At 40.3% G+C, this 21,751-nt stretch overlaps 2 protein-coding genes across 2 annotated transcripts in view; one reads left to right on the top strand and one right to left on the bottom strand.

The window, feature by feature from the left end:
• The window catches only part of cenpp (centromere protein P), an 85,554-nt gene extending 78,148 nt beyond the window's left edge, over nt 1-7,406 (bottom strand). The window contains exons 1-5 of the mRNA XM_020630757.3: nt 7,221-7,406; nt 6,399-6,557; nt 6,124-6,275; nt 5,928-6,016; nt 3,206-3,294 (exon numbers count right to left, since the gene is read on the bottom strand). Of these exons, the coding sequence (XP_020486413.1) occupies nt 3,206-3,294; nt 5,928-6,016; nt 6,124-6,275; nt 6,399-6,556 (488 nt within the window). The 5' untranslated portion in view covers nt 6,557; nt 7,221-7,406. The remainder of the gene's footprint in view (nt 1-3,205; nt 3,295-5,927; nt 6,017-6,123; nt 6,276-6,398; nt 6,558-7,220) is intronic.
• A 362-nt stretch (nt 7,407-7,768) lies between these two features.
• nol8 (nucleolar protein 8) lies at nt 7,769-21,053 on the top strand. The gene is made up of 18 exons (XM_020630618.3): nt 7,769-7,926; nt 9,250-9,395; nt 9,625-9,687; nt 10,009-10,087; nt 11,096-11,252; nt 11,355-11,653; nt 12,084-12,343; nt 12,468-13,948; nt 15,090-15,284; nt 15,485-15,610; nt 15,812-15,905; nt 16,662-16,800; nt 16,915-16,995; nt 17,221-17,534; nt 17,625-17,766; nt 18,833-18,894; nt 19,855-19,937; nt 20,588-21,053. The coding sequence occupies exons 1-18, from the start codon at nt 7,784-7,786 to the stop codon at nt 20,645-20,647; spliced, it is 3,924 nt and encodes a 1,307-aa protein (XP_020486274.3). The 5' UTR covers nt 7,769-7,783; the 3' UTR covers nt 20,648-21,053.
• Nucleotides 21,054-21,751: the final 698 nt, after the last annotated feature.

The raw sequence follows: 21,751 nt of genomic DNA, 5'->3' as shown, positions 1-21,751 counted from the left end.
CCTCAGATATAGAGCAAATCAGACTCCTGCTTTATAGAGCTGATCCACAGACAGAACAGACTCTGTCTGGTCGACTGCAGTAATGAATACAGTGCAACTAGAACATATTATCTCAATGAAAAGAACAACAATAGTTTACAAAGCAATCAGGATATGTGGTAAATCAAAGTTCCTAGTGTATTATGAATCCCCCAAATAAAGTTTAAAGGCATGGCCTGTTGAACTAAAACACTGTGAATCTTGACTTCAAACAGAACATTTCAGATTAAATATCATTTTTTTTCTCCGGTGTTAAAGTAAGAATGTGCAACTTTTTGATCCAGTAGATGTCGCCCCTTGAGCACCAACATGAAACCAAAACAAACTGCTGTTTGGCCACACCTCCGCCATACTGAAGCCTCCACTCTCCTCCACTCTCCTCCAGCGGCACACCTCCAACCTCCGTCCCCTCTTAACATGAAGGAGTCAAGTGCAAGCAACGGACAAAACTGTCCTTGGCTCGAGCTGCCTGTGGCATACATTGTTGTGTTAGCGGTCTAATGTTAGCACTCTTTAGTTAGCTCGTAGCTTCACATTGCATATAAATTGCTTAAGTGACATCCAAATAATCAGTGAGTATGTTCTTCTTCTTCTCTCTAGTCCTTGACTAAAACAGCTTTTATACACAAGGGGAGGAGCCGGCCGTCCCGTCCATGTAAACACAGCGCTGACAACAACACAGCCAGCGGGACTCGAGCTTCTCATTTATTGTAGACAGTCATGACTCCGAGAGACATTTACACAGGATAGACTTGATTTCTGCTTTATTTATGTGTAAAATGTTGCACTGTCTTCCTTGAAGACCATTCAGCATGTAGTGCCAACGCTAATAGAGGTATAACTAAGATATATTCATTTTAAACAATAAAGGAAACAACATCAAATCTGTAGCTTCATAGAAAGAAAGTGAGAGAAAATATTTTCTTCTTAGATTGGTGGTTTACTGAAGCTCAACTTTCAAAGATTATGTCTGTTTAATTAATTGGAAGTTGATGTAGAGAATCTGTGCTGAATAGTCCTCTTTAAGTGACTGGCTTCAATCAAAAAGAGCCTTTATTGGCAGCAGCCCCAGACTTAAGTGACCCCAAGGCAAATCTCGACTGATCAGATTCAGAACAGATATTTTTGCCACGGCAGGAAAAGAACAGGTGTAACTAATATAAATGATGGCTGCAGTCCATTTGCAGGTAGGTCTTCCAGTAAGCCAGCACACTTAAATGGTATGCAGACATCATGAATGTAATAAGGTACACCTGTGTTTGAAATGTCTAGGCCTTGTCCAGTACCAGTCCAAATCACTTTTTTGGCCTACACAGATGGCATCCTATTTGATTTAAGAAAGTGTGGACAGCAATAAACCCATAGCAATGGGTTTTTTGAAAATTGGAATGAAGCCTCACTCGGAGGTGGTTTATGATGCCATGATGATCTTAACTCTTCAGGTATGTCACAGTCAGGATGCTCAAAAAACTCAAATTGAATTTTGAAGTGTCTTTTGTAACACTCCTTTCTCTCTGCTACCCTTACTTGACCTCATAATTTTTGGAAGGGAAAATTATGTTTATTTTTCCTTTAAAGCAGCATCATCAGCATACAGTACGCAGTTGGTGACACTAACGTTTTTTAACCACAGCAAACCATGCAGATTGGTTGGTGGTGTCAAGGAACAATAATCTGATGTGATAACTTATAAGTACTAGTCCAAACAGGCTGCCTTAAAGCTCTGATTTGAAAGACAAATCTGATTTGCCTGCAGTCTAAACACAGCTTGAATGTTTGTCGTGAGAAAAGCTTGTTAAATGTGAGACGGAGCGAGACAGAGTGGATGTGTGAGTTAGGATGTTCAGCTGGATGACAGCTGTAAACAGAATGACATCCTCGTCTCCTTTGATAAACACTCGAGTTGAATTAAACAGACAGCTACTTCCTGACAGTGCTAATATTTAGTATTAAATACGTTGGACAGAGCAGTCAACTAGAATAAATAAATGAAGAACTGATTGGCTGCTGGGCGTCAGACCAAAAACACAGAGTACATCTGATAGCTGATTCACATCTGATAAACTTCTGTTGAACAAACCAATCCCTCTGGCTGCAAACCAATGTAAACACACTACTCTTTCTAGAGTATGTGGACATGTGAACTTTAGAGCAACTGCATGTCATAGCTGAGTTTTGGATTCCAGCACCAGGAGTCTTCCTTTAAGAAATACGTTGTCTTTCTCTTCCAGATTCTGCACTCATGTAGACCATTTATCTGTTCAAAGTGATGAACCTGTGATCAACTCATTTACATAAGTTGAGCTACAGCTACAGCTCGGTCAGGCCGTTTAAGTGGACCATAGTCCTTGTCCCAGTATACACAAATCAGGGTAGATGGTGGTGATATGCTCCCTTTCAGCTAGTACTATTTGACCTTCTTCTGATTGACTTATTACGTCACAAACCAAACAATCAACAAGCCCCATGCAATTTCCTTCCACTTGTGATCTTCAGCTAACCGTACATAAACTGTGTCTCCTCATGTTCTCGCTCAAGCACTCGCCATGTTGATACCTCCGTCCTGTTTTCATCCCGACTTTTCTGCTACGCATTTATGCTGTTTGACTTGAGGGTCAAAGCCAGGTCTTTGAATGGTGGAGCATGTCCATATTGCTTTATTGACCAATATTGAGGTGTAAGACCTCAACAACAACAAAAATCAACCTCAAACCGCATTATCTGATTTTGAGAAATTCAGCTTGTAATGATTTAAAATGTACATGTTTACATGTACTTTTAAAGTCCAGTATTAGTCAGACTTAAAATAGATTTACTTTTTTTTTAAATCATGTCAACGTAGTGTTAAGCCAAATAGATTCAGTGTTTTCTTGATGTGTCAGAGGGTTTATAATTCTGGAAAAGTACAGTCCCCCACTTCAATAAAATATGACATTACCAGACTGTCATATATAACACTCTGTAAATTCATGCTTCATTTTCATTTTCACAGAGACACATCAGCTTCAGTGCTTCGTCTAAAAGTTGTCTTTTGATTAAAAATTCTTGATTATCAAAAGTAATCATTCAACTTTACGCTAAATTTCAAGCCTAAGAAATCCTGATCCTGATCACCGTGACCTAAAGGTATATCTGCTTGGCAAACATCTGCAGTGTGAGTTCTTACCCAGACAGGAAGCTGCTGAAATTCTGCGGATCGCTGTTGTCCATCACCACATTCAGACCACTGATCGTCCTCTCAGACTGCTGACCCTCCTGCAGGACAAACACCACATCAATGAAACACACAAATAAGGTTTTGAGGCAAGAATCAGGGCAGTGATGAGTGATATGTTTTGACTTATGTTACATTAAATAATGTTCTTATTAATAAGGTGTACCTCCTAAACTGAGAACTAAAAGTGTATTTCCAGTTCCATAAACACCCCTCTCCTTTGCCTGGCTCACCTTTTCCCTCCTTTTCCCGTCTTTATGCTAAGCTACGTGAGTCATGTGATGACTCCAGATAAGAACTTAAAACAGAAATGAGAAAGACATCCATATGAACCTTTTAGGAAGAAAGACAGTAAGCTTGTTTCCACAAAATATCCATCTCATTGCCGAAGAGAAAAATGTTCCGTATTTTGGGAGCCATAAATCCCATCTGCGATTGGTTTCGAATGGGTAAAAACACTAACACAACACACTCACAAAAAGCATTATTCAAACTAATTAAAGGGTAAAAAAAGAGTGGATGATCACACAATTACTGTTTTGGAAAATAATTAATGTTTTTTTTGTATCAAAACAAGATTAATCATGAGAAGAAAGTGTATTTATACTATAATTTAATGACAAAAACCAGGGCAGGATGATTCAATGAAACCAGCTGTTCTGGCGGTTATTCCAGAATTAAAACCAGAAGACCTACACAAAGCAGGACTACAGATCACAGTTAAACCCAATCTCAGCAATAAAGTTACAAATACTGCTGACTTCATATTAGGGCTCATGTCAAGGGTCAGCTGTTATTTTGTTAAAACTGTTTTGGAACATGTGGTTGTTCTTAAAGGCCTGAAGGTAGGACTGCTTACTGAACCTCAATACTTTTGTGTTAAAGACTTGTCAAGTGCTGAATGTGGCAACAGATATCTGCTCACAATTGTTCCTGAATTGAATCAGAATTGTGTGAATTCTTTTAGACTGTATTTTATGAATAAATAATATATATGATATAAAGGCAAATCCTGACGCCATAGCTTGCCTTCTGAGATCCCCCATCTCCTCCGTCTGACAAGGAAAACTTCACGCTCTAAGGGGTGTCTGGAAACAAGATCTCAGGATAATTTCAGGGGCAGGCTGTCTGAAATTTACTAGAACTTTTCAGGAGTTCATGTGTGAACCGTCTTGAGTGACACCAAGGCATCAAAACAGCTGAACAGTCAAGAGTTTTCAAGGGATATCAAGTTCCTCCTGGAGAACCGTTTAATTAGTATTATTATTCTTGCACTAAAAGGTGACATGAATCATCTATTTAAGAAAGTTAATGTGTCATATCTTAACTTTTCTTGTTTTGGACAGACAGTCAAACCTAAAGCACTTTTAAAGCAGTGCTTAGTGCGCTCATCTGTTTGCAGCCCCGACACTCTGACATGTCTCCATCAGCACATAGTTCTGTTGCGTGTGCATGCCTCAAAAACAGAGTGAAAAAGTGTAATTTCCCCTTAGACATTAACAAAGTAAATCTCCTCTCTTCTAATATTTTGTAGAGATGACATACAGTATATAACTGAAACGTACTGTTGCCAGTGACATGATTTCCATTATACGTTCCGGCCTCTCAGGCAGTTGGCTGATTGCAGAGTTGATTACCCTTAGGATCTGACATTGATTTTTCTTCACTATTAAGTGTTTTCTGTCTAAGAGCTGCTGAAGACTGCTGAGAAAAAACTTTGAACTTGCTGCCTTGTCAGTGAACTACTTAGCATGGCCCTGTGTCGCCCTCTGCTGGCTGAACAGATTACTAGCTCCCTTTCTGTCAATTATAGTCAACACTAGTTCATGTTTTACCTGTTGACAGAGTACAACATATTTTCCAACATGGCTCTTATCTCTCTGATTATTTTTCCATTAAAATCCACAAATTTGCAGAATTTGCACTTTCAAAAAGTGAAGCTTTCATATAGTCTCGATTCCTTTGACATAAAGTGAAATATACTTTCACACAGTCAATAGACTTTAACTGAAGTCTTTAATGTATCTTTTTCTCAAACAGCCCCATTCATCTCTGCCTACTTTAGATCCAACTAATGTCTTTGAAATGTAGATCATTCTCCCATTCAGTTTAACACCTTAATCTACATATTTAAGGATGTGGTCGATATAATCATTTTATTGACACTAAAGTGTCATCTGAGAAATGTTTGATGACCATTTGGGATAAGCTAATACTGCCAAAACATTTAGCTGTTATCATACTTGTATAAGCCGAGTTAGTGGAAATAGCATGCCATATTACAAAAGCCAAAAACATTCGATGCATTACTTGATTGTTATTGGTTAGATACTAGGAGATGCACACAGATATTAACTTAGTTTAAAAAGGAAAGAAATTAAAGGTAAAGCTACAAGAACTTTTTTAAGTCTAGAAATCTATAAATACTAGATTTTAGTCGAATAAAATATTAACAGAGATAATTTGATGTATTTCAGAAATGCATATTTCAGACTTGTGACGGGATTAAATAAAAATGGAGACTAGAGACGGAAATATTATCTGAATGCATTTGTCTGATCGTATTTAGGCTTAGCTGTGGTGCATCAATACATTCAGAACGAATAAAAACCAAAAGTCACATCAACCACCACAGAGGGAGAGTCGTAGGTTATCTAGCAAAGGAATGACTCACCTTCACCTCTGAGAGCTGGAACTCTACCTGAAAGACCAGCTCAGCGCATTGACCCGACACACAAAGCTGTTGGACCACCTTACTTCCACCTAGTAGACACATGTGTAATGTCAGGAGGGTCTAATTTCAAGGGGCTAAGTGGGCTATTTATCAAGCATAAGTGAGGTTGTGGAATCAGACAGTGATGTGCTCTTACTCTGCAGGGTCTTTGTGATGCAGCTGTTCAGACAGATGCCATTCATCTGTGTCTGCTGCTTCAGATCCTCCTCCAGCTCCTCCACCTCCTCCTTAAGCTGTGACATCACCTTCTCTTCCAACTCTCCTTGCGTCTGTCCACACAGATATGACCTGAGAAGAGTGACAACATTTTTTTTTTTATTTACTTCACTTGAAAGTTCAGCACTTCTGTTTACTATTTCAAAGTACACAAGTGCCCCTGCCACCTGGGTGTACTTTCAAATTTAAACTCACATGGCATCCTTCATCTTTCCTCTCAGCTGGAGCGTAATGTCTTTGTTGTTGTTCTGCTGTTGGCATTGCAATGCTTCAACTTCAGCCTGAAGACGTTCAATCTGAGCCTCCAGCACCCTCACCTCTTCCATGTTCTCCGTACTCATCATCTCATCCATCCTGAAAGACACAAACAAACTGGTTCAGTAAAAAAAATTGAGACCGACGGCACAGATCCACCAATCAAGAAAGATCTTTGGGCACTTCAAACATTCTCAGCACTCTCAGTCTGGTTTTGAAGACATTCAGACTGAACTATTAGAAGTGTTCACAAATCGACTCCATCAAGACGAGATGGAACAGCTCCTTCGATGTGACAAAAAGTACAATTCCTGCACTTTAGTTTGAAATATTTAATCTGATACCTTATAGTTGTCGCTGTTTCCTGTTTGTATGTGAAGTCAAAACAAAGTCAGACACATTGCTTTGGAAAAGTTTGGATTGTTATTTGTTTGTTTTGTTGCTCTTTCAGTAAGAAATGCAATGCCATGTTTACAACAGCTTTGTCTAGCCTTACATATAATAACAACAACAACAACAACAACAACAAGAAGAACACAATTAATTCTCATTTAAAATAAATAAATAAACATCAGACTCAGTATCAGTATTGAAACTGAAAAAAGTGCATCTCTGAAATAAGGGTAGAAAACATTTAAATTGTCGTATTTCCATCATTTTTATGAACAAATTCCCTCCCTCCTCTTCAGAGTGTTTCTGACAGATAGCAGTAAATTAAGATAGCTAAAATGAATTTGGCTGTGGTGTTTTACGTTCACTTACCGATTCTGTTGTAGTTATTCGTCCGTTTATTTCAAGAAAAGTTGCTTCAAAGTACTAGATATACTAACATTAAGGAGGAAAGTAACAAATATAGTAGGATAACAGGGTGTTAGTACATTCATGAAGTGTTTTTTTATTGTAGCGCTCAGCTGTCTGAATGTCTTCCTCACCCTGACAACCAAAACAGTTCGGAGCCTCGCGCCCTCTGGACTCTACCACTTTACGTGTTACAGAGGGGGGGGGGGACATATTTTATATAAAAGTATCAGACAATCTGCCTGTCAATAAAGACATATACCGCAATTTTTTGGACTTATAGAGAGCATAAATTTATAAAAGCGCTGTGTTGTAAACAAAACGTAACTTGAGCTAGAGAAGCCCGAGCTTGAAATCGTAACCGCTCCCCCCCCCCCTTTCCATTTAACTCAGTTAGATGGTTACGTACAAAAAATATGTACTTCAGTCTTATGATTACTGATGCGTTTTGGAGCTAATCACGGGTCAAGTAATAATTCCTATGAAAATCACAAAACAGGCATCAATCAAGATATTTATACATCAAAATGTCCCTTTCTGGCCTAATTTTTTGCTCGTCCAAACCGCGTCGGAACCTTGTTGGTTCTACGGAAACAAACGCGGAAGGAAACGTGGGACGGCTGGCAGCCCCGGACGGAGTTAAAGGTAACACAGGCTCGATACATGTGAGGTAAACATTTGTTGGTGCTTCTTTCGATAAATGTAATTCGTGTTGTTTGTCCGTAATAACTCTACCAGCAGAGTTACACGTGAATTAACGTGGACACCGGGTTTATTTAGGCTTTGTTTGCCGCTGTTTAAGTTCGTCCAGAGATTCAGAGAAGGAACCTTAGTGTGTTTAATTGTGATCATGTCAACTTTATCATGCTGCCTTGTCTTGTTTAAATTCAATGAGGGTATCACTGCAATGACATCTTTCCTCGTGGAGTTACAAACACTGTTCAGCTTTTGTTTAGACTGCTAAAGAGTTGTGTTGATGTATCTCTGTGGTGCTTTATTGCCTGTCTTGGTACACTTTAAGACTGAATTGAATTTGCACTAGACTGCAGAGTGAAGTGTGCTTTCAGGTTGCCTCGCAGAGGATTTTAAAGGTGTTTTTTGTGTGTGCAATTAGTTTTTATTACGTTGTTGTTAGGAGGCTGATATGGGACACTAGAATTAAAACAGGCAGACATACAGTTGCAAGGAAAAGTATGTGAACCCTTTGGAATTTCTTAGTCTTCTGATTAAATTGGTCATAAAATGTGTTCTGATCTTCATCTAAGTCTCAACAATAGACAAACACAGTCTGCTTAAAGTAGTACCACACAAACAATTATATGTTTTCATGTTTTTGTTGAAGACAACATGTAAACATTCACAGTGCAGGGTAGAATTTAATCAGAAAACTAGGAAATTCCAAAGGGTTCACATACTTTTTCTTGCAACTGTATGAAACAGAGGTTTGATGTAGCCTATGTTGTTGTGTGTCTAAACAGAATGCTAACTTACCAACAGGAAAAGGTATCCGCACTGATGGGCATGCAAGATTTTACTACGTGTGTGGCTCCAGATTCCTGGTTTATGATGCTTTTTTTTTTTTTTTAGAGCGGCTGCATCCAGTCGGTTTCTTCTTTACACTTTAAAGGATTTTATCAATAAAGAGTGACTGATAGCGAGGAACAACCTATTCTGATATACAAGTCATATTTCTAATGCTGCCACAGCTTTGGGATACTGTAAATATATAGAAATGAATTATTGATTAATTAGATAATGTATAATGATAATGTTGTCTAGGTATTTTGAAGCATAACTGTCAAATTAAATTCTACAAGTAAAGGGGAAAATAAATATGTATCTCAACTCAGAGAAAAATATTTATATAGTAAATGGATAAAAACATCCCTTTTTAAAATACAGTCATAACAGACAGTTCATGGTTTATTGCTTGGTGTAAGAATGTATAGAAAGTTAGATGACTGACCCTGGTGTTTGTTTGTTCATCATGCAGACCACATTGTCGTGGTAACAGGACAATGCGGCGGCTGTACGTTGGAGGGTTGAGCCACACGATCACCGAGAAGGATCTGAAGGATCGATTTGGAAAGTTTGGGGATGTGGAAGATGTGGAGCTCCGGACCAGGAGGGACGATGAAGGTGAGCCATCCAAAACAAACTCTGCCAGCTGTGGGCATTATAGATTATTCTTCATGTAATTATCTTTGTGTGCTTTATGATTAATATATTTTCAGATCTTAATCTAATTTGACTCACAAATCTCAGACAGCTAAGCGTCTAGTTCTTTGGTTGCCTCAGATATAAGTCATGTTTTTGGAGATCTCCTCAGTGCCCTGCATGTGTTCTGATTTTGGTTGTTCTCCTGCAGGTGTTCCTTATAAAACTTTCGGCTACATAAACATCGACATTTCAGATGCTGACCTGAAGAAATGTGAGTGAACTTCATGAGTTTTACTGAACCGATTTTCTTCTCGATTCTCGGTCAGAGACATTAGCTGAATGTATGGCATTCATCAGCTCAAGGGAAAACTCATTCTATTTTTGGAGATGAAACATTTCATCACATTTTTGTTGCTCTTCTTGAGTGCCAGTATCCTGAAATAAAAAGAAAGAGCAAATTCTCTGCTTGATTCTGGTTCATGAAAATACTCAAATTTGATAGTGTTCACTTCCTTGTATTTGCAAGAACTGATTATTAAAGTAAGACCGGGTTGTGTCATCACTGAGTGATCACTGTGAGTTTCCTCTGCAGGTATGACGGTGCTGAACAAATCCAAATGGAAAGGAGGAACTCTGCAGATTGAAACAGCCAAGGAGAGTTTTCTTCACAGGTACAGTTGTGTTCACCTCATCATGAAAGTCAGATTCATTAAAATATAAACAAAGAAATCAATTAGCTGTAAGAGAAGGGATTTAATTTCAGGTTGAGTGACATCTAAGACGTCAGTGTCAAAGGAACCTCCTATTATTTTCTTGATTTCTTTTTCTTTAAAACTGCATATCATGGGGCGCGGGTAGCCTATTGGTTAGAGAGCATGCCCCATGTACGGAGGCTGTAGTCCTTCAAGCAGGCGGTCCAGGTTCCAATCCGACCTGTGGCTCCTTTCCCACATGTCATCCCCCACTCTCTAACCCCTGTCCTGTTTCTGAAATAAAAGTATAAAAGACCAAAAATAAACCTTTGGAAAATATAGGATTTGCAGTTTTTGTTAGAGTCTCGCATGCTAACATGATATTTTCAATAAAATGTAACACAATAAAATAAAGCAACCGGAGAACAGGTAATATTTTTGTCCACAGAAGACTAAATTTGTTCATGGATTGTCAAGATAGCTGCTCGTATGTTCTAGCTAAAAACCAAAGGAGCATGTGTGTTTGAAATTCAAATACATTAAGGATGATTCTACAATGTTTTATGTCAGCCTGTACAGTAATGGTGTTAGGTTCAAATCAGCATCAAACCCTGAAGGGAAGATCTTTTTGTCATTGACTGTTATTAACCGTATGAGCAATGATTAAACATTTCTCTTGATTTACAAAATGATGTCTGGTTAAAAAAGAAAGGAAAAAAAGATACATGTGATGATTTTTGAAATATGAAGAAGTTCTTTATTTCTGGAAACAGACTTGTTGTTCTTTAGGATAACAACTTTCAAAGGGTCCAAGCCTCTTTTATTTTTGAAAAGACTCCAGTGGTTCTTACTGACAGTGGTTCTCTTTTTGGCTTCAGAGAGTATAGTAAGAAAAATATTTCCACCTTCATGAACCCCCCTCTGATTATTGATGATGATAGATTTCATCTGATCCATGTTTGTGCGTGTTTGTTGTTGTTTTCTCAGACTGGCTGAGGAGAGGCAGGCGGCAGAGGAGCAGCGCCTGCAGCCTCGTGAAACCGAGGACAAGAGACAGAAGATGTTGGACTCGCTGAGTAAAGCCGGCGTGGAGAACTTCACCATGAAGGCCGCAGTGCCGGGGACAGAAGTACCAGGACACCAGGTATATTTATCTTCTGCTTTATGTTTCAGGAAGAACACCAAAACCAACGTCAGCTATGTGGGGATGGAGGTGTAATCAGTCCCCTGTGTCGTTTGGTTTCAGGACTGGGTGGTCAGTAAATTCGGCAGAGTCCTCCCCGTCATGCAGCTCCAATGTAAGAAAGGCAGCAGAGCTCGAACCCTGAAATACGACCCTTCAAAATACACCCACAACATCCGCAAGCTGGACCGGAACACCGAGGATCAATCCACACCTGTCAGCCAGCTCACCTGGGAACTACAGGGAGGGGACGATGACATCAGCAAGAAGAGGCGGGGAGAGTTCCCTCCGTTTGAGCCATCGAGACCCAAGAAGAGCCGGACTGACACCGTCAACTCCCATAATGCTTTGGGCAGGAGCAGGTAACAAAGGGAATGGTTTCTGCTGCTTACACTCTGAACTAATAGTTCCAAAAACCTGTTCTGATTGTACTCGAAGATCTTTCTTTTCTACGAGTCCAAAAGGATCAACACCTGCTAGTGTCAGGATTTCTAAAGGGCCCCCCACAGTTTCTGGATTTAGATATGTTCAGGGATTCTTCCAGTTAGCTTCTCTGCATTTTTTCTAATGGTATCTACAATTCTTCTGGTTCTCCAAAAGATCTCACAGGATTTAGTTTATTAGAAGTTCCCACTGGTTTTTGAGATTTCCTATTTTTTTTTTTTAGTTTTTTGTTTGTGAACAGCTGAGAGTATTTAACGTCACAGAAAGAACTTGAGTTTTAAGATCTAGAAACCTACCCCCGATGTTTTTGTCCCTCTTCAGCCCGTCTCCTCCTTGTTCTCCTCTCAGATTAAAGCATCCTGTGGACTCTGTCGATCACACTGAGGCTCGTCAGTCCACCAACAACAGTGTTGAAGCAACAACAAACCACAGACCGGCTCAGAGGAGGGGGACACATTTCCCTGATGGTGATATCGATTCTTCAGACGAAGAGATCCGTAGCATGGTGGCGGCTCAAGACACCTCCTGTGGTGCACTGCAGCAGGAAGCTGAGGAGGATAACCTAGAAGTGGTCGGACTCGACTACTTCATGAAGTCCGGATGCTCCCGTAAGCAAACTTCACTAACCGATGAGTTTTAAATTTAAAGAGTTCCTCCTTTTTTTTTTACAGGAACATGCTGCTTTAATCCTGATGCTCAGTCAAGTCTTTAAAACATTTCTCACTTTCCTAGGCGAGGCAGACGACCAAGAAGAGAATGACTACGACTCTGCAGACACAGATGAACTCCTCGCCTCCAGAAAACCTAATGCTCCTCCTCCACCACCGCAGGAGAGACTGACTCCACCCACCGAAAATCACCTCTCAGGAAACGACACAGACAAGAAGAAGAAGATGAAGAAGAAGAAGAAAAAAGCTGGAGAGGAAGAGGAGGATTCATCGGATGCTGAAGATCACCTCACCTCCAGGAAACTTTCTGCCCCACAAGAGAGCAGGGATTCTGGGAAAAAGAGTTCTCAGAGCAAAAGTAAGAAAATAACTGTCCTACCTGTTGAACCCCCTCAGTCTCATTCAGATAGTGATGAGGAGGAGGATGAGGAGGAGGATGAAGATGAGGCGGAGTTAGAATCAGCTGATGACAGTTCAGATTATGATTATGAAGCCATGTTTTCTAATGTCACCCGTCTGGAGATCTCCCTTGCGGATCTACAGAGAGTAGCTGAAGAATTCCAGCAGACCTCTGAGACTAAACCTCCCAGCATCCTCGGCTCCTCCTCTAATCCGGATCAACCTGTACCCAAAAAGGGCATCCTGCCAGAAGACATCCTCGCCTCCCTCATGGCCGATGACAGCAGCGAAGACGAGCAGAAGAAGAAGAAGAAAAAGAAGAAGAGAAAAGCCGTCATGTCGACGCCGCTGCCCGCCTTCCAGGGAACGAGAGTGCTGAACAACGGAGTGGAAACAGAGGACTGTCAGAGGAGACTCAAAGAGGAAGAGGAGAAAGGAGGTGAGGTTAAAAGACAGAAGCTGGACCCTGTAACAGAACAGACAGCTGCAGAGAGCAGCGAGGAGGAAGAAGAAGAAGAAGAAGAGAAAAAGGTGAAGGTGGTTAAAAACAAAGCTGCAGTTTTAAAATTGGTTCCAACTAAAGATGTTGTAAACACTGAGGAAGCTGAGACTGAGTCCTTCTCTACCAGTGATGATGATGAAGAAGAGGAGGAGGAAGATGTTGAAGACGATGAAGACGAGGAGAAAAAGGTGGAGGTGGTTAAAAACATGGCTGCTCCACAGCTTTTAAAAGTGGTTCCAACTAAAGCTGCAAAAAACACAGAGGAAGCTGAGACCTCTACCAGTGATGATGAAGAGGAGGAAGAGGAAAAGGGAACAAAGGCTACTGCTATAACCAAAGCAGCAGCTAAGGCCTCACCTTCATCCTCTTCATCCTGCAGCTCTTCCAGTGAGGAGGAGGGGATCATTCCTGCCAAAGATGCTTTGAAAGCTTCACCTCCGCCTGCTCCTCCCAGCGAGTCCTCCTCCAGCGACGAGGAGGAAGAAGAAGAAGAAAAGCAGGCTCCTCCTCGACCGCCGCTGGGAGCTAAAGAGGAGGAGGAGCTGCAGAGGGTGGCCAACATGAGGAGGCTGGCTGCCGTCCAGCAGAGGCAGAAAGAGGCTGACGAACACAAGAAGCTGATTCAGGGGGCTTTGGCCAACCTGGTGGGTTCAGAATCACATCACAGCTCTTTGTGGGTTTTCAAAGTCTAAAGGAGGTCAAAAAGCTCCAGCAACACTTGTAGTTTGAAGATCAACTTTATTAACTTTATTAGACCGCCCTAACACATTTCGGCCTGTGGCCTTCATCAGGGTCATCCAGGCCACAAACTAAAACATGTCTATCTAATCAAGTTAATAAAGTTTAAATGTTGCTGGAGCTTTTTGACCCTCTTCAAGCCTTTTGTGTTTTTAGGTTGGGTTTTTAGGTCAACTTTTCCTTTCTTTGTCACCTTTTCGTTGAGATTTTTCCAAAGAGGTTTATTGTTAGAATATATGAAAATATATTTTCAGGTTTTGGATAAGGGCTGTTGGGCCTTGTAGACTTTTTCCATAATCCAGTAAAAGAAAATGGCTAACCTTATTAAAACAAAAATAATCCCCTAGAAAATTCTGTCAGTTTTTAATTATGCGGTAAACATGACCTTACAAACATATAAAAAACAGTTCAGGAAACAAAGGTGTTTTTAAACATTTGCATTTAAAAGCTGCATAATTAACCTCCCTAATAAACCCCTATCTTCCAAAACTCTTTTTATATTGTATGCACTGCTGCTGCTCATAACAAGTATGTACTTTTATGCAGCATGCATACACGTTGAATGTTTTGTTTCATCAGAACGTTGCATCTCCAACTTCAGATAAAATGTCATGCATCCATTGCAATTGATCATAGGGCTGCACAACAAAACACACTGACATCCTTATCAACATTATCTTTCCTAAACAAGCAACGCTCTTCCTCTCAGCATGTGAACATTTTACCTGTTTGATGGAGACCTGGCTGTAAGGTTCATGCCTACAAACCATTTAGATGCAGGTAAAGCTGAAGCTACTTAAAAGCTAAACTCAGATTTATTGGTGTCATTTAAGAGGTGGTGGAAATGAAGCTTCTTGGTTTAATTTATGATTCATGAGGGAAAAGTTGCAAACACAGGTGTTGTTTAAAACATGCACAACAGCTGATAGACGTAGAAACTGGGAGTTATAATTAATTTGCACTCTTTCATTAAACACCAAGAACACGAGGAGCGACATCGGCATTCCTCTGGAGACATTTTTAACACACAATATTGATCTTTGTCAGGATGCACCTGCAGCAGGAGCGGGGAAACACATCGTCTTTGGCTCTGATGATGATGAGAGTGAGGATGATGAGAAGCAGCAGGCCACCCCAAACATCACAACGCCAAAGAAGACGCTGTTCAACGACAGCCAATCAGAGGACGAGGACTCAGATGATGATGTAGCAACCAGTGAGAACAGCACAGTAAAAGAAAAGGTGAGCCAAGAGTTATACTAAGATCAGTTTTAGATCAGTTTAGAAATTAGCTGTATCGTATGTTAGACTCCTATTTTAAATATTATTATAGAATATTTAATCTTGAATTTGCTCATGGCAACTTTAGTACAGTCGTCTCTGTCTTATAGATATGGCAGGAAATCATGTGTGTGTGTGTGTGTGTGTGTGTGTGTGTGCAGGTACATCGGAAGCCGCCAGTCCCTCAGCTGTTTGGCGGCAGTGAGGATGAGGAGGATGGCGATAAAGAAGAGGATGGCGGCAGGTTTGACATCAGGCCTCAGTTTGAAGGTCGAGCAGGACAGAAGGTGAGAAAAAGAAGATTATACTGAGTTTTAAGTGCTGAAATTGCTTTGATCTTTAATAAAAAGCCTTGTGTGCTTAAACAGCTATATGAAAAGTCAATAAGGTTCCTCCTCTGGGTACTTTAAGGCTTTTTGTCACGATATGTCGATGGAGATGTTGGCTGTGATTGGACGCTCACCTCTGATGTTGTTTGTGTTGTCCAGCTGATGGCGCTGCAGTCTCGTTTTGGGACGGACGAGCGTTTTAAGATGGACTCTCGCTTCCTAGAGGAGGATGAGGACAAAAAGGACGAGTCAGGTAAGGCTTTGGATGAGGGTGTGTTTTGGTGGAAAAATGGAGAAGAAAATAAGTTAGTCAAGGTTACATTTTTGGCGGCAGCTTATCAAACTATCTGAAATGTTGCAAAAATAGGTGCTGGTTAGGGGCAACGGGTCAAATGGCTACATCAGCTTTTAGGGGAGATCATTTTGCTGGAGAACAAAAACTGGAGAACACTGATCAACTGATCAGAAAGTTAAAATGTAAAAAATCTGATTACCACATCAGGTGTTCAGTTTTTTTTAGTTTTTAGGTTTTAACATTGAATGTTTATTTTTATTTCTATTCATCAACATGTATTTTATTCATTTACATGGTTTCAAAAAATATATTTCATGGGAGTGCTGATAGCCTAGCGGTTATTTCGCGCACCCCATGTACAGAGGCTATACTCCTCGTCGAAGCGGCTGATAGAATCCGACCTCGGACCTTGGCTGCATGTCGTCTCTTACTTTCTCATCCCAACATTTGCTGTCTCTGTTCAGCTGCCATAAAGGCAAAAAGGCTCAAAAAATAACTGAATAAATGCATTTATATATATATTTCATTTAATAATAATAATGTTTTTGTCAAGAGGAAGTTCTAATCTTCCTCTTTATTAAGTTAACTAAATGTATTCCTGCAGATGTTAAAAGTTATTTGGGGTTGTTTTCCTGACCTAAATGTTTCTAAGTTTATGTACTGAAGAGAAATCTGTGTACATCTCTAAATCTCTCTAAACAATTTGTGACACAGAGAACAAGAAAAGCGTTACAGAAGATGAGGAGGCTCTAGAGGAGGAGAGGAAGAAGAACCTATCCATCTTGCAGGGAGTCCTCGGCAGCAGCCTACAAACCTGCAGCAGCAAGACAACCGTCAAAGCCAAGACCTTCAGGTCAGCCACACCGGCATGTGTACAGAGTCTCGACCACAGCAGCCTCAGATAAAGGATGTTTGATATTAAAAAGGAAAATCAACTTGGGAAAATAATATGTGTGTATTTTTGCAGAGACGTCTCAGCACTGCATTACGACCCTAGCAAAGAGGAACATGCGGCTTTTGAGACCAAAACAGAAGAAACCAAGGAAAGGTAGGAACAATCATACCATCATTGTACTAATCTGAGTCACCTAAAACATTATTGTAACATTCATTTTTTTTGTCTTAAGATAAATGCAGACCGACGGTTCTGAATAGCTTGTAAACCTCTGTATGAAGACAACAGATGAGGACCCAGGATGGAGCCTTATGGCACACCACAACTTAACATCAGTGACATTACTAAAGTAACTTGTGTGATCTATTTTCTTTGCAGCAAGTCAGCAAGGAGGAAGAAGAGGGAGGAGGCACAGAAGCTTCCGGAAGTTTCCAAGGATATTTATTATGATGTGTCCGGTGACCTGAAGGCCGTGTTTGGTGCATCGAAGGAGGATGAGGTCCCTGAAGAAGAAGAAGAAGAGAAGATGAATTGGGACCAAGAGGAAGAAGAAAAAGGGGAGGAAGGAGGGGACAATGAACAGCCTCAGCCGTCTCTCCTCTCAGCTGATCTAAGCACAGACAAAGAGGCGTCATCTGGGTTTAAATTCTCTTTCTTTGGAGACGACTTGGAAACGGAAAGCAAAGAGAAAGGTAGGTTGCATCGGAGATATTTTCTCAGACCATCATAAGGACGATTGGTTTTCACAAGCTCTAAATGTCTGCCTTTTCTTTCTCCTCCAGAAGAGTACAAAGTGGACAGCATTCAGGCACCAAAGGTGTCTTGGCAACAAGACCCACGTTTCCATGACAGCAGCTCAGAGGAGGAAGAGGAAGAGCAGGAGGAAGATGAGGAGCAAAGTAGTGCTGTTGAAAAAATCATAGAGTAAGAGAAATACTTTACTCTTAAGGCTTTAAATGAGGTCACTTGTATGACTTTTTGTCTGACTTACTTTCAAGTCAAAGAGTCTCTACTGTTGCTGCAAAATCACAACAAAAATATTTATTACTATGCCGAGTAAATTCTCTGTGGATTTATTTGGACGATCAAATCTCAGACTAAAGTAAAAATGGGTGCTTTGAAGTCAATTTTATCTCTGACAATCCTTGCAATAGCCAAAAATATTTCATTTATGATCAATTACAAGAAAGAAAAATTAGAAAATCTTAATATTTGAAAGTACAATTATTTAAAATGTGTATTTAATGCTTTAAAGGCTTTATATGCGATTTTTCACAATTAAATGTAATAGAAATCAAATATATCCTCTGAAAATATCTCTGTGAGTCATGACTGTCTACAATGGGTGTAACACCCGAGTCCCACTGTCTGTGATACTTTCCGAGTTTTTCGAGTCCTATCTTCAGTGTGTTTACATCGCCCGGATGGCCAGCCGACTCATCCCCTCACGTATAAAAGTTGTTTAATTGAGGGACTAGAGAAAAGAAGAATAATATACTGCACTCACTGCTTTACTGTGTTTCTAGATCACGGTCATTTCGGGTAAATTTACATGCAGTGTGAAGATACGAGCATGATAAAGATCGCTAGCATTAGCATGCTAACACAACAATGCACAGCAAGTTGTTTTGGTTTCATGCTGGTGCTCAAGGGCGACATCTGCTGGATCAAAAAAAACGCATATAAAGCCTTTAAATAGATGGAACATTTAAGCAATTATGCACATTAAGAGACATTTTCTGTTCATTGACATCATCTTTTTATGATATATAATATCATTTAGAGCTTTCTCTGCTCAAAGGCATCCATGTTGCTGCATTTTATTTTTATTTGTAAAGGTTAAATTAGTCAAACACCTGGCAGATTACTGTTAAAGTCGGGGGTATCATTTTTATAGGACACTGAGGCTCTAAAAGAGGAGGACAGTTTTCTAACATCTACTTCAGTTTAATTCAAATCGTCTGATCGGATATTTGTGTTTCATTCACAGAGAGGAGACTCCTTCAACGACTGATCGATTCTTCTTCTTCCTTGAAGACAGCAGACTGACAGGTAGGAGGAAGACTCCATCACTGTGTAAACTACAGTGTGATTTGTTAATGTTCACATGGCATTTCCTACATAAACATGAAAGGAAAATGGAGAGAGGTTAGAACGCAGAAAGGTTGACAGACCGATGCAGAGCTGGCTAAACACTGAAGCTTCAGTGTTCACCACATGGCAACCTGCGTGAGCATCAACTCTAGAGAGGAGGGTGCGGGGGGAGACAGCTCTCTACAATGATTTGAATTTAAACTGCAGTACCCGTTTCAAACACTAGGTGTCAGAGTTACATACTGCTCCTTTAATATAATTTTTCAAATACACAGAGAGCTCGCCATTTTGATATCATGCAGCAATTATTTTCTCAGTTTTGAGACACAAAAGCAAAAAGCTCTTTCCTTGGTACACATGGGCCACATAGGGAATAATCAAAAGAAAAGCATTTGGGGCGGCAGTAGCTCAGTCTGTGGGGACTTGGGTTGGGAACCAGGAGGGTCGCCAGTTCAAGTCCCGGTGCGGACCAAATATGGAAGTTGGTCTGGTAACTGGAGAGATGCCAGATCACTTCCTGTGCACTGCCGAGGTGCCCTTGAGCAAGGCACCAAACCCCCTCCTCACGACCCAGCTCAGGAGTGCCCGCTGTGGCCAGCTCCGTCACTCTGACATCTCTCCATTAGTGCATGCCCATAGGATCCTGTTTGTGCATGTGTGTATATTTCAGCCTATGTGTGTGTTGCATGATTAACAGAGTGTAAAAACAGAATTTCCCCTTGGGGGATCAATAAAACTAAATCGTAATCTTAAAACTTGAAGAGTGAAGTTATCTGAACATAAAATGAAAGGAGATTTCTGATATTTGGACAAGCAGAGGTTCATGTGGGCTCTCTTATAAGTGAATAACTTTTAATCAATTCTCAAATAAGTGTTTTGTCATTAAGTTTTGTGTGTGATCTCTCTTTCCTCCACTAGAGGGTCCCAGGTTGTTCTGTCGCCCCTCTAACCTGGAGGAGCAGAGGGAGCAGTGGGAGGAGAGGAGGACCGCACTCAGACAGGTAAAAATCAGCAAGTTATTTATTTGTTATTTAACTTGTTAAGAATTAAACCAGATGAGTGTTTTTACAGTAATATAAATTACTGTATGATATATATTCCTGATGTTTTCTTGTACTCCATCACTCCCAATTACTCAGATTTCACATCCATCATCAAACACTGGACTCATTGATATCTATAACAACGTTGTGCGTTGTACTTTCACACGTCTTGCAATGCACCACGACACAAAATCAGGGTTTTAGGGACGACGATGGCCGAGCAGTTAAGGCGTGCGCCCCATGTACGGAAGCTGTAGTCCTCGAAGTGAGCGGCTCTGGTTCAATGCTGACCTGTGGCTTCTTTCCCGGATTTAATTTCCCCACTCTCTATGTCCATAATTTCTGATTCTATCTACTGTCCTATCTCTACAATAAAGGAATAAACCCCCAAAAAGGCCCCAAAAAAATCAGTGTTTTAGGTCTTCCCAAATATGCATGGACACGTGTAGATAATACAGCTATAATTTGGACCCCACTTTGTTTACATTGTTTACAGAAACATGCTATATTGTTGTGAAAATTATTAATGTTTGCTTGAAGAAATAATAGATATGAAGGACATATAATGAATATATTTAGTAAATGTAAATAAACTTTCTTTTCCTCAGGAGTACCGCAAGAAACACAAGGATGCTCGCAGGAAGCTGAAGTCCTCTCAGAAGAGCTGAGGATTATGGGAGTTGAAGTCTGGCTGGACTTCTGAATCATAAACTAATTAGTTGCTCCCTGACTGAATATACCAATCAACCAGAGGGAGCCGAATATCTGCTGAAGACACAGAATTGAAAGGAATGTTCCAGAGCGTCCAAATATCAAATGTATTTTTATTTGAAAAACAGAGACGTAGCTTTGGTTAGAGTTTCCTGTTAACGGGTCATCTACTCTGGTTGTCCTCGTTAGTTGCCATGGAAATAATGCTGCTAATGAACTTCTGGACAACATGCAGCAGCTGCAGCAGCCAATCACAGCTTCAGAGGACCAACCTTTGTTATTAAAAATGGATGAATAAATAAGCATTTCCAGGTTATCCCCTCGTGTTCTTTCCATTAAACAGTTTTGGTCTTTCTTACATCACATCAGTGTTCCTGCCTTTTCTTTGACTGACACTCTTTAAGGTATTTAAGGTTGATTATCTTGTACTTATGGTTAATTGTGCCCCAAAATAATTTGGCAAAGAAATCTCTGAGAAACTGAATTTTTATACTTTTAATGCACTTCTTTGCTTCTCTTGGCCACACATAGGTTAGTCGCAGGATACTGAGTTTAGAGAGTAAGAGTAACTCCTCCCGGTAATGTTTGCTAGTAACACTGGTGATCCTGACTCTATATGACAAGTCCACTCGGAAAAGGGAAGCTCATGAAAAGCCCCCAAATAATCCCAACAGTATGGGTGCATCTAGTATGTGTCTGCAGAGCCGGAGTCTGCAGTTTCAGGACCGAAATTCTGGGACAGCACATCTAGGACCCTTGTGTTTTTTGGCGACAGTACCACCTATTGGACGACTGTAAAACAGCAACTTAGGCAGGGTGTCATCCAAATACAACTTATAGTTTTAAAAATGTATTAAACCCAAATGCAAAATCTAAGGATGTATTTCACGCTACTCCAATAATCTGAGGAAATTTAAAGTAGATGTAGATTGTTTGAATTTTCTTTATTAGAAATTGAGTTAAAAGGGGTGTTAGATAAATTTGAACTTCTTCCTACTCCTTTTCGGGCACGTAAGAGCGAATGAAGGACACTGAATTTTCATTCTCATGTTACGTATTTA

This window comes from Labrus bergylta, chromosome 5, assembly GCF_963930695.1.
Source record: "Labrus bergylta chromosome 5, fLabBer1.1, whole genome shotgun sequence".
In the NCBI taxonomy this organism is placed as follows: Eukaryota; Metazoa; Chordata; class Actinopteri; order Labriformes; family Labridae; genus Labrus; species Labrus bergylta.
This window is presented reverse-complemented; position numbering and strand designations above follow the sequence as displayed.

Bases quoted from the DNA above. Each gene is read 5' to 3' on its own strand.
- nol8 (XM_020630618.3), top strand. From the start codon at position 7,784: ATGTCCCTTTCTGGCCTAATTTTTTGCTCGTCCAAACCGCGTCGGAAC. The intron at 13,949-15,089 runs GTGGGTTCAGAA...GATCTTTGTCAG, and splicing joins AGGGGGCTTTGGCCAACCTG to GATGCACCTGCAGCAGGAGC. The intron at 17,767-18,832 runs GTAAGAGAAATA...TTTCATTCACAG, and splicing joins GCTGTTGAAAAAATCATAGA to AGAGGAGACTCCTTCAACGA.